This window comes from Stenella coeruleoalba (assembly GCF_951394435.1).
Source record: "Stenella coeruleoalba genome assembly, chromosome: 10".
In the NCBI taxonomy this organism is placed as follows: Eukaryota; Metazoa; Chordata; class Mammalia; order Artiodactyla; family Delphinidae; genus Stenella; species Stenella coeruleoalba.
The window spans coordinates 64,861,471-64,873,999 of record NC_137156.1 but is presented as its reverse complement, the minus strand read 5'-3'; the positions used below and the strand labels follow the sequence as shown (position 1 = coordinate 64,873,999).

The window sequence follows — 12,529 nt, the reverse complement described above, 5'->3', positions numbered from 1 at the left end:
TCATCCGTGAGCTGAATCAAGCCAAGATACATGTCTGGGCAGGTTCCCTGTAGCACAGACGAAAGAAAACAGCAACATGGAACAGGAGAAGTGGATTTAAACTTGAATTTCATCAGCGAGCTCAGTAAGGAAAGGAATTCTAGATTCCTGGGCCCTTCTGCTAGAGTTTTCTATTCTGATTTTATTGGTTTAAGTTTCTCTACTTGAAAGCAACAGAAATTAACTGGCTTACACAAGCAAAAAGAGTATTTATTGGAAGGATATGGGGTGGCTCACAGACTGGAAAGAAGAGCTGATGAGCTCGTCTTCAGAAAGGGCTGGAGCCAGAGCAGCCCGTGATCTGGGGAGCAGGAACCTCTTGGGGAAGAATAAACACCACCGAATCCAGTTTTTTTTTTTTTTTTTTTTTTTTGCGGTACGCGGGCCTCTCACTGCTGTGGCCTCTCCCATTGCAGAGCACAGGCTCCGGACGCGCAGGCTCAGCGGGCCATGGCTCACGGGCCCAGCCGTTCCGCGGCACGTGGGACCTTCCCGGACCGGGGCACGAACCCGTGTCCCCTGCATCGGCAGGTGGACTCTCAACCACTGCGCCACCAGGGAAGCCCTCGAATCCAGTTTTGATTCTTTCTGCTCAGAAGTCAAAGGCCAGGGAGAGAGGCCTAACCAGCCTGGTGGGGGTCAGGGAGGGGCACCTTAACTGGCCGTTATGTCCAGGCCAAATCCTGTGGAGAAAGGTGGTTCTCAGAGCCACACTGGACTGCTGTTACTCCAAGGAGGAGACAGCTGCTGGGCAGGCAGAAATAGGAGGGGCCCTTTGCCCTCACCCTCCCAGGAACAACTGGGGGACCAGGAGCAGAGACATCTACCCAATACCACTGTCACAGTGAATTTTGTTTTATGTCAGGGGCCTAGGCTTTTTGGTGTTTTTGTGTTGAGGGCTGACCCCACTGGACTTTATTTATCAGTGAATCACTGTTTGTGTAAGAATGTGTTTTTTGAGGGATCAGACCTTGTATAAAGGCTTCCCAAGGATTTCTCTCGGTCTGGCCTGTGCACAGAGAATGGGGGGGGAGGGTTTCCAGAATGTCCATTTGGCCAAGAGCAACTGAAGGTGCTGTCTGTTACACAGGAGTACTTTCCTGTGCCACGTGTGAGAAAAATGCCCTCTCTAGGGAGTGGCCTTTTAGAAGTGCCTAATATGGAAGAGGATTGAGAGTTTATTACCAGAGCTAGAGAGGCAGTTTTTTGTTTCTTTGGTTAGACTTACTTAGACACTACCCACAGTCACTAGGAGCCGACCAAGACTGTGTGTGTGTGTGTGTGTGTGTGTGTGTGTGTGTGTGTGTGTGTGTGTGTGTGTGTGTGTGTGTGTGTGTGTGTGTGTGTGTGTGTGTGTGTGTGTGTGTGTGTGTGTGTGTGTGTGTGTGTGTGTGTGTGTGTTGGGATTGATGTCTCCAGATCTTGCATGTAGGCCTCCTGATTCCCTGTCCACGTCCCTGCCACCTCCCCCAGCAGCCCTAGTGTTGAGAGCCAAGTACTTTTGTTAATTGGCTTTTCTCCCTTCTTGCCAGGTGCCTGCCTGCAGATGGTGTCCATTGTCAGTGCTGCCCAGCGTGTGCCAGGCTGATCCATGGTCACTTTCCGGGATGGCAGCAAGGTGACTTCAGCTGAGGATGACCCTGACTGAAAGGCTGCGTGAGAAGATATCTCAGGCCTTCTACAACCATGGGCTGTTCTGTGCGTCCTACCCCATCCCCATCATTCTCTTCACGGGACTCTGCATCTTAGCCTGCTGGTATGTTTCCAAGTTGCCCTGGATATGGTGGGCCAGTGCCTTGGCACAATAGATTTCCTAACCCTGACTGTTCAGTAGCCCTTGGACTGTGTGCTTTTTACACAGTGGAACTTGAGGCTCATTGGATCTGTTGAGTGGAAAACTCTAGTCCTGGGGTGTTTAGCCACGACAGTAAAACAGTCCAGGCTGGCCCTGACTTGGTGACTCACCAGATTTGTTCACATTGCTGGTAATCTGTCTCAAAATAATGTTTAGATGTTTCTAAGAAACTGCAAGATAATTGAAAGCATGGTATTTTAATTTTCCTTCTCAATAGTGGCAGCTTCCTTTTGGTACCTGGTTAAGAGCAGGAGCCTTGGAATGTTGCAAGGCAAAGTCCATTTGAACAATTCCTTGGACACTGTCTTGTAGGCTAACCCCAGAGACTTGGTTTTCTACTCTCTAGTCATTTTCTTGTGTTCATGTGGACCCTCCTTCTGACCTCTGGTTGATACTTGGGGCCTGTTGTGCTCACCAAGGACTGTTGTGACTGTCCTTCTGTCATAGGGCCCCATAGAGCCCTGAAGAGTGTGGCTGATGAGGACATTGTGAAAGGAGAGGCTTGATGTAAGATGATATCCAATGGTCCCCTTGGCTCTCAAACACTGACAGTCATGAAAAGAGCCTACCTGATTATCTTTGTCTCTGGAAAGAATTATGGTTTCCAGATTCATTATACATCTAACGTTTATAGATGTTTTCAGTGCTGTGCTGGAAGAAGGATGGTTCAGGACTGAACTCCATATTCAGTTGTTAATGATCCCAAGTTCTTCCCTAATTAGGACAAGGAAAGATGAGCATATTCATTGAGAATTTCCTGCTGGGTGCTGTGTTGGTGCTTCAGGTATATAATTAAATGTCTCGTTAACCCTCATAAAAACCTTGGGAAGTGATCCAGTTATATTTCCATTTAACCAGTGTGGGATGGAGGATTAGAGGCTTGCCTGGTCTACACAACTAATAAGTAGGGAAACGGGGGTTCAAATCCAGCTTTAAAGGGATTCTGGTGCCTGCACCTGTGGCACTCTGTTCCCCCTGACTCTTCTCACTCTGGCTCAGTGTATTTGTACTGATGTTTAAACTTTGTTAATTTGTGTTGTACAAGATTAGACACTTGTGGCTATGTCCTGTAACTGATGAATTAGGAGTGTTCTGAGAACCCAGCTCTTGGATTTGCTTGTTTTTTTTTTTCCTGTAGGTTAATTGACCCATCTGTCTCTTTCAAAATCATACTTTTCTAGGCCTGGCCTATATGCTAGGGCAGTGGTTCTTAAACCTGAGCTAACATCAGAGTTACCTGGAGGGCATGTAAAACAAGATTGCTGGGCCCTACCCCAGTTTCTCATTCATCAGATCTGGAGAAACCCAAGAATGTGCATCTCTAAACAAGCTCCCAGGCCTGGGGACTACATGCTGAGAACCACTAGGCTGTGTGTCCTTCTTAAAAATTTCTCTGAAGTTCTACCACGTCTCAGCTGAAAGTATTTTCTCTTTTATTCTAACTTCTAGAGCAGCAGTTTGTGGTGACACTTACGGTTATTATTATGCATATTGCCTTCTGTTAGAGGTAGGTGGGGTCCTGCTCCCCCTTCATAAATTCTCAGTTGATACCATCTTTATATGTGTATGTGTATGGTAAGTAAATACATAATGGATGAATACATTGAATTAAACTTGTGTTCTCTGTGGCAGGGGTTCCCAACCCCCGGGCCACGGACCAGTACGGCCTGTTAGGAGCCGGGCCGCACAGCAGGAGGTGAGCGGCGGGTGAGCGGGCAAAGCTTCCTCTGCGCTTGCCATCGCTCGCATTACTGCCTGAACCACCCCTACCTACCCCCACACCGGTCCATGGAAAAATTGTCTTCCAAGAAACTGGTCCCTGGTGCCAAAATGGTTGGGGACCTCTGCTCTATGGGCAGTGTAAGTTGAGGAGGTGGTTGTGATTCCCCTTCCACGAAGATGGCTCTAGCTACCGGAAAAGGGAAGGATGTTTCTTCTTTGCCATTCATCTTCTGAGGATTGGATTTGGCCAGCTGGGATCAGGCAGCTTCCTGGACAGGGAAAGTAGGCTATGTGTAGCAGCTGCAGTTGTAGCTGGGTGCAATTGGCCTTTATCTTTGAATGAATAATTTGATATCACACAAGTGTTTCAAAACAGATTGTCCTTGGATTTATGACTTGGGGGCCTCTGGTATGAAAACTTTATGAGATGGCTAAGGTCTCAAGCGTGGAAGACTCCTTATTGACTCTGGGTGAATTAGGATGGGATGGAGGATGGGGGAAGAGGCAAATGTGATAATAACAATATTTAACAAGCAGTACGGCCCAAATGCAGCCAAGCTGGGCAGACACCTGTCTTATATCCCACAGGTGTCTTGGCCGAACATCAGTCCTGAGAAGGGAGTGGGTGAGCCTCAGGGTAGGATTGGGCTGGTAGGAGGGAAAGGAAAACTAATCTTCACTGAGCCCTGGCTTTGTGGTCAGGTGCTTCCACACACAGTATTTCGTTTGGTCGCCTAACATCCTTGGAGGAGGTGGTTATTCCATAGTTCTTTTGCTGATGATGAAACTAACGTGGAGAGATAGTAAGTGGTATGTGCTGCAACTGGCCGGTCTGTGTGGCATATCCAAATCTGTACTTTCTCCACTTCGCTGTGGTGACATGAACTTTATGAAGAACACTGTTTGGTGCTGATACCTTTCATTGCAGGGAGTCTGCTCCTTGAACGAGAAGCCTCAGAAAGAGAATCTCAGTTGCACTGGGCCAGGGACAGGGCCTGGCAGGATCTGCCTAGACAGAGGATAGAGAAGCTTTTTGAGGCAGTGGCCCTACATAACAGAAGTTGAGGAGAGAGCATAAAATTGGGTTTTACAGCCACCTCAATAAAGATTGCTATAATATATGCCAAGAACTGTGCCAGACCAGTGACACAGAACACAGTCCCTCCCACAGTCTCGGCCTGAGAGAGAGAACTTCAGTGCCATTGGGTATTGTGCATAGCAGATTTGACCTAACCTTAGTGCAAAGGGAGACAGCGTTACGGAGGCTTCCAGGGAGGAGAACACCTGAGCCGAGCCCTACAGGAAGAATAGGTGGCATCTTCCTTGCCTCCTTTCCTGTTTATGGTTGTGTTCATTCAGCTCGCCGCTCTCCCAACAAAAGCACAGGGAGGCTACTACCCTGGCGCGCCCCTCTGAACCTGCTGCCTCTTTTGGTCCCACTCTCTAAGGGCACTATGGTTTCCTCTTATCTTTACAGTCACCCTGTACACACATTCTTAATGCTGTGTACTTATTTTTTCAAACCAGCATCTTTGTTATGTGATTGTAAAGGAATTTTTAAAATCTGATTGGCTTAGGAGAAAATTTCTAAGGCTAGATGAAGTCCCTCAGCCTCCAAAGATAATAAAGGTTGTATCAGAAAATCCAGAGATTCTGCGCCTTTATGGACAGGAGAACAGATATTGTGGACCCAGGGCACAAGCCTCGCTATCCTCTTCTGTATGGGAAGCTTTTCTATCCAGAGCATCTCCCCTTCTGCCAGAGCTTCAGGTTGCCTGCAGAAAATAAAGTGTGGTTAATAGGTTATTTTTTTTTCATATTCTGTAATTTTTTTTTAAATTGAAGGATAGTTGTTTTACAATGTTGTGTTAGTTTCTGGTGTACAGCAAAGTGATTCAGTTATACATACATATACACAAATTCTTTTTCATATTATTTTCCATTATGGTTTATTACAGGATATTGAATATAGTTCCCTGTGCTATACAGTAGGAGTAGGACCTTGTTTTGTCTATTTTATATATAGTAGTTTGTATTTTCTAATCCCAAACTCCTTATTTATCCCTCCCCGACCCCCTTTCCCCTTTTGTAACCATAAGTTTGTCTTCTATGTCTGAGTCTGTCTCTGTTTCATAAATAAGGTCACATTTGTGTCATATTTTAGATTCCACATATAAGTGATATCATAAATATTTGTCTTTCTCTTGCTGACTTCACTTTGTATGATCATCTCTAGGTCCATCCATGTTGCTGCAAATGGCATTATTTTATTCTTTTTTTATGAGTAGTATTCCATTGTATATATTTACCACATCTTCTTTATCCATTCATCTGTCAAGACATTTAGGTTGTTTCCATGTCTTGGCTATTGTAAATAGTGCTGTTGTGAACATAGGGGTGCATATATCTTTTTGAATTTTGGTTTTCTCCGGGTATATGCCCAGGAGTGGGATTACTGGATCACATGGCAACTCTATTTTTGTTTTTTTAAGGAACCTCCATACTGTTTTCTGTAGTGGCTGTACCATTTACATTCCCACCAAGAGTGTAGGAGGGTTCCCTTCTCTCCATACCCTCTCTGGCATTTATTGTGGGTGGATTTTTTGATGATGGCCATTTCTGATTGGTTTGAGATGGTACCTCATTGTAGTTTTGATTTGCATTTCTCTAATAATTAGTGATGTTGAGCAGCTTTCCATGTGCTTCTTGGCCATCTGTATGTCTTCTTTGGAGAAATGAATAGACAGCTTTTAGTAGTTTTATTAGATACTCAGATTCCATTTAACTGCTTACCTTTATTGTACCTGGAATGAGAGAGTTGTTCAGCTTGAACCGAAAGGACTGCTGCTCTTGCTACCTCTGTCAGGATCTAGCAGCTGCCTGGGCTGTGGACCTGTTCATCCCACTGGATCACCCTGGGAGCCATAAATGCTCTTTCCTCTGGGAAAATCTGATGAAACTTGCAGCAAGTAGGCACTGTGGCAAGAGGTATCTGTTTACATTCCCTAGAGGTTAGGCCACCAGGACCAGAGGTGTGGCTCAGCAGCAGTCCAGCAAGGCAGAGGGTGCTGTTTCTTGGGACCTGTCCTGGGAAGTGGTAGGTATGCCGTGGAATGAAGGAAGAGTGTCTGGGTGCCAGGCCAGCTTAATTGCCCTATGTGTGGGTCAGAGGTTAATGTGAGGGGTCATTAGGTCACCTGTGATTCCATAACCTGCTGGTCATGGTTAGAGAGGGTGGATTTTAACTTGGAGAGCAAGTTGGAATCATGATGAGACCATTCCAGACCTCCTGAAAGAGGATAATCCTACAGCCTGTGTGGGTATCTGAGAGCAGACTTGACCCCTTCCTCCTTCATTTTCTCTGGAGAAAAGCAGCACCTTCAGGCTGAGGCTGGACATCGCAGTTGTGGTGACCTCCGCTCTCAACCTCTCTCCCTTGTCTGCCTACAGCTCAGGTTTCCCCACGATCATCGTGACCCCTTTGTGGGTGGGCACACAGGAGACTATAGAACAGGCTCCCTCTTTTTGTACCTATGTGGCCACTCTCTGGACACATTTATATTCCTTTCATGAACAAGAAAGAAATCTGAGTAACCGAAGCCCTGTCTGCACCTGTGCTTTGGAGAGCTGGGCTGGACAGCTGATAACCAAGTCCCAGGGAACCACTGACCTCTGCCCCAAAGCCTAGACTCAGGAGCCCAGGAGCCCAGCTCCAGCAGCTGCTCCTGGGTCCTGTTCAGCATTCCAAAGCCAGAGCCTCCCTCCAAGCAGAAGTTACCCCTGACCTCACACACGAGCTCTGGAAAAGCTCTGAAAGGCTTGTAGGAGATCAAATACTGCTTTATCACCCCAAATTTCCTCCAACCCCAAATTTCCTCCAACAGAAGAGAGATCAGGAGATCTCAGAAATTTCCCTTTATGGTCTTTTACTACCCCACCCCTAGTCCTGTATTGTTCTCCCCTGAGAAGGGAAGAGAGAAAACATGTCCCACTCCTGATGTCTCCAGAGAGGTGTCCTGTGCCCCATCTCTTGAGTGTCATTTTTCTGGTTGCTCTTCCTGTATGTCTTCAGTGTCTCCTGAGCTCCCATCACAGATGACTGGGAGTGAGAATGGGAGGAGATGTAGAGCCAACATCATCATTTGTGGGACCCAGTGCAACATGAAAATGCAGAGCTGCTGCTTCAGAAAGCAGGGGAAAAATACTGTTAAAGGTACTAAAATATGCTCGGATGGGAGTGGATGAAAGGCTTCCTCCTGCCAAAATGCCCATCAGATTGCTGTGGTGCAGCCAGCCTGGGATAGGCGATGGCCAGTGCCTCACCCTGCTCCAGGACACAGCAGGGTATGCACTTCTGAACAGCCCTCCATGTTTTGGTCAGGCGCCTGCAGGGGGCAGCAGCAAATGGATACCTGGACAGGGAGGGGAAGGCCAGATCCTAGGATGCAAGGTAGCAGGGGAGCTGGTGGTCAAGCACCTGTCCCAGGGAGGAGGAACCACCTGTGAACCTACACTCCAAATCCTCAGCACATGCTCCATTGTGATGGACTTCATTTACAAAACACAAGTTGAAACATAGATTTATTAAGAATTTCCACATATGGTGAGAATGTAAATTGATACAGCTACTATGGAAAACAGTATGGAGTTTCCTTAAAAAACTAAAAATAGAACTACCATACGACCCAGCAATCCCACTACTGGGCATATACCCAGAGAAAACCATAATTCAGAAAGACACATGCACCCCCAATGTTCATAGCAGCACTATTTACAATAGCCAGGTCATGGAAGCAACCTAAATATCCATCAAAAGAGGAACGGATAGGGCTTCCCTGGTGGCGCAGTGGTTGGGAGTCCGCCTGCCGATGCAGGGGACACGGGTTCGTGCCCTGGTCCGGGAAGGTCCCACATGCCATGGAGCGGCTGGGCCCGTGAGCCGTGGCCGCTGAGGCTGCGCGTCCGGAGCCTGTACTCTGCAACGGGAGAGGCCACAACGGTGAGAGGCCCGCGTACCGCCAAAAAAAAAAAAAAAAAAAAAAAAAAAAGGAGGAACGGATAAAGAAGATGTGGTACATATATACAATGGAATATTACTCAGCCATAAAAAGGAACAAAATTGGGTCATTTGTAGAGACATGGATGGACCTAGAGAGTGTCATACAGAGTGAAGTAAGTCAGAAAAAGAAAAACAAATATCGTATATTAACACATATATGTAGAATCTAGAAAAATGGTATAGATGATCTTACTTGCAAAGCAGAAATAGAGATACAGATGTAGAGAACAAATGTATGGATACCAAGGGGGAAAGGGATGGGGTGGGAGGAATTGGGAGATTGGGATTGACACATATACACTGTTGATACTATGTATAAAATAGATAACTAATGAGAACCTACTGTATAGCACAGGGAACTCTACTTAATGCACTGTGGTGACCTAAATGGGAAGGAAATCCAAAACAGGTGATACATGCATACATATAGCTGATTTCACTTTGTAGTACAGTAGAAACTAACACAACATTGTAAAGCAGTTATACTCCAATAAAAACTTTAAAAAAAAGAAACCTTGCATTTTGCATTTTTGTAGAATCTTTTCCTTGGTGTTTTTCTTGTACTTCTATCAAAAGGAATTTATGATTGTTTAAATTTTTAAACAAAACGGAAATGTAATACAAGAGTATAGTGTGATGTTAAGAGGGTGGACTCTGGGGCCAGACTGCCTGTGTTCACATACTGGTTCTGTCCCTTTCTTGGGGGCTAGAGGGGATATAGCTTCTGCATACCTTGTTGGGTTGTGGTGAGGGTTTTTTAAAAAAAATATTTATTTATTTATTTATTTTGGCTGTACCGGGTCTTAGTTGCAGCACATGGGATCGTCATTGTGGCATGCGGGCTTCTTAGTTGCAGCATGTTGTCTTCTTAGTTGTGGCACGCACGTGGGATCTAGTTCCCCAACCAAGGAACAAACCCAGGCCCCCTGCATTGGGAGCGCAGAGTCTTACCCACTGGACAACCAGGGAAGTCCCTGTGGTGAGGCTTAAATGAGAAAAAAGATGGAAGGCACCTGGCACACAGTAGGTACTCAGTGAGAGTTAGAAACCATCATCATTGTTACAGAGACAGAAATGGACAGGTTCACCATCAGTGATAAGAACTGTGTTGGGGTGAGTTTGGGGCATTTTGGCAGCAAATAGGAGGAGGGGCCTTAACTCAGACTTTGGGGAAAGGGGAAAGACTTCCTAGGCAAATGATACTGTACTTGAGGCCTTGAAGCTGAGTTATCTAGGAGAAGAATGAGCAAGAGTGTTCCAGCAAGTACAGACCTCAGAAGCAAGAGGGGAGTTGTGTGGCTCCAGGGCAAGATTGGAGAATGACTGTGAGCCACTTTAAGCATTTCAAGGCCTGTGGGCATTTCCTAAGAGACTTTATCCTAAGAAGGTGGATGCTCTGGAGTGTGCTGCCCTTCTTTCTCTCCCTGCTGGAATGTTTAGACTCCTGGAATTCACAGATGTTTTACATATTTCAAATCTTGAGAAACAGGCTGCCTTTAGTCAGTGTGTTTGGAGCAGCTACTGTACGGAAAGTGAATGTAGATAAATAAAATGTACTGCCTGCCTTCATCTTGTAGTAGAGCTAGAGCTTCAGCAGTCTTAGCTCTGGGCCCCAGGACTCCTCTCTGCACCCAGAGCTCAGGGGTCAGCCCAGGCATTGTGCAGAGCTTTCCCCAGCAAAACCTTAGCTAAGTCCAGAGACAGCCCCTGACACCTACCTCCAAACAGTTGAACCTTAGCTTTTGGAAGAAGCAAAAGAGAAGCAACTCTTTACATAAAAGGGATTCTCGATGGATTAATAGCTGATTTCTTCTCAGAAACCATGGAGGCCAGAAGGTAGTGGGATCACATATTTAAAGTCCTGAAAGGAAAAAAAAATCAAGAGTTCTAAATTCTATAAAACTATACTTCAGGGACTTCCCTGGCGATCCAGTGGTTAAGACTGTGCTTCCAACACAGGGGGCACAGGTTTTTGTTTTGTTTTTTTTTAATATTTTTAAATTTTATTTATTTATTTTTGACTGTGTTGGGTCTTCGTTGCTGCGCGTGGGCTTTCTCTAGTTGCAGCGAGCGGGGGCCACTCTTCATTGCGGTACATGGGCTTCTCATTGCAGTGGCTTCTCTTGTTGCGGAGCACGGGCTCTAGGCTCGTGGACTTCAGTAGTTGTGGCGCGTGGGCTCATTAGTTGTGGCTCGTGAGCTCTAGAGCACAGGCTCGGTAGTTGTGGCGCATGGGCTTAGTTGCTCTGCAGCATGTGGGATCTTCCCGGACCAGGGCTCAAACCCATGTCCCCTGCGTTGGCAGGCAGGTTCTTAACCACTGCGCCACCAGGGAAGCCCGGGGGCACAGGTTTGATCTCTGGTCAGGGAACTAAGATACTGTATGTGGCAGGGTGTGGGGAAAAAAAAAAAAATTAAAGTGACTGCTTTCAAATTGAAAAAAAAAAAAAAACTACAGTAATGAAGGAGAAGTTAAGACATTTCCAGATAAACAAAAGCTGAGGGAAATTGTTACCAGTGCACCTACCCTGCAATTTGAAGCCATAAGAAAAAATAAACACTAGTAAAGATAATCAGTATTGTTGGTTTGGTTTGTAATTTCTTTCTTTGTCTTCTGTGATTTAAAGGGCAAGTGTATTAAACAGTAATTTAAAATCTACATTAAAGAGATTAAATGTAAAGTGTAATCTGTGACAACAATATAAAAGGGGAGCGACAAGGATGTATAGACAGAGTGTGTGTATCCTGTTGAAGCTAAGCTGCTCAGACTGCATGATTTCAGTTGTCTTATTTTCATGATTGCCGCTCCTTTCTTCTCTGCTCAGATTTGCTGTTGAACCCCTCTATTCAACCTAGCTTGTTATAAGTTGTTAATAATAGAATTCCCAAGGTGGCCACTAAGAAAATAACTTTTTTTTTTTTTTTTTTTGTGGTACGCAGGCCTCTCACTGCTGTGGCCTCTCCCATTGCGGAGCACAGTCTCCGGACATGGAGGCTCAGCAGCCATGGCTCACGGGCCCAGCCGCTCCGCGGCATGTGGGATCTTTCCGGACCGGGGCATGAATCCACGTCCACATCGGCAGGAGGACTCTCAATCACTGCGCCACCAGGGAAGCCCAGAAAATAACTTTTAAAATATGTAGAACAGGAAAGTAGAAGGGAATCAAAGTGGCACATTACAAAAAATCAATACCCCCCCCTTAAAAAAAGGGCAGCAATGGAGGAACTGAGGAACAAAAATCATGTAAGACAAACAAAACAAATAGCTAAATGGCATAAATAAATCCTTCCTTGTCAGTAATCACATTAAATGTAAGTGGATCAAACTCTCCTATTAAAAGAATGTCCAATTTGATTTTACAAAGACTTTATCTGCATGCTGTCTACAAGGCACTTTAGATACACACTACGCTTTTTTTTTTTTTTACTTTTTTTTTTGCCTGCACCCCGCAGCATGTGGAGCCTCAGTCCCCTGACCAGGGATTGAACCCATACCCCCTACACTGGAAGCACGGAGTCTTAACCATCTGGACCACCAGGGAGGTCCTTAGATATACACTACACTTTAGATATAAGAACACAAAGAGGTTGAAAGTAAAAGGGTGGAAAATGATATTCCATGCTAAACGGTACCCAAAAGAGAGCTGAAGTGGCTATATTATTATCAGACAACATTAAAAAATTTATTAGAGGGCTTCCCTGGTGGTGCAGTGGTTGAGAGTCCGCCTGCTGATGCAGGGGACACGCGTTCGTGCCCTGATCTGGGAAGATCCCACATGCTGCGGAGCGGCTGGGCCCGTGAGCCATGGCCGCTGAGCCTGCGCGTCCGGAGCCTGTGCTCCGCAACGGGAGAG

At 45.8% G+C, this 12,529-nt stretch overlaps 1 protein-coding gene across 4 annotated transcripts in view; it reads left to right on the top strand.

The window, feature by feature from the left end:
- SCAP (SREBF chaperone) overlaps positions 1-12,529 on the top strand; it is a 90,055-nt gene that overhangs the window by 49,546 nt on the left and 27,980 nt on the right. For all 4 annotated transcript variants that reach the window (XM_079933801.1, XM_079933800.1, XM_079933799.1 and 1 more), the window contains exon 2: positions 1,572-1,795. In XM_079933801.1, coding sequence (XP_079789927.1) covers positions 1,674-1,795 — 122 coding nt within the window. In that variant the 5' untranslated portion in view covers positions 1,572-1,673. The remainder of the gene's footprint in view (positions 1-1,571; positions 1,796-12,529) is intronic.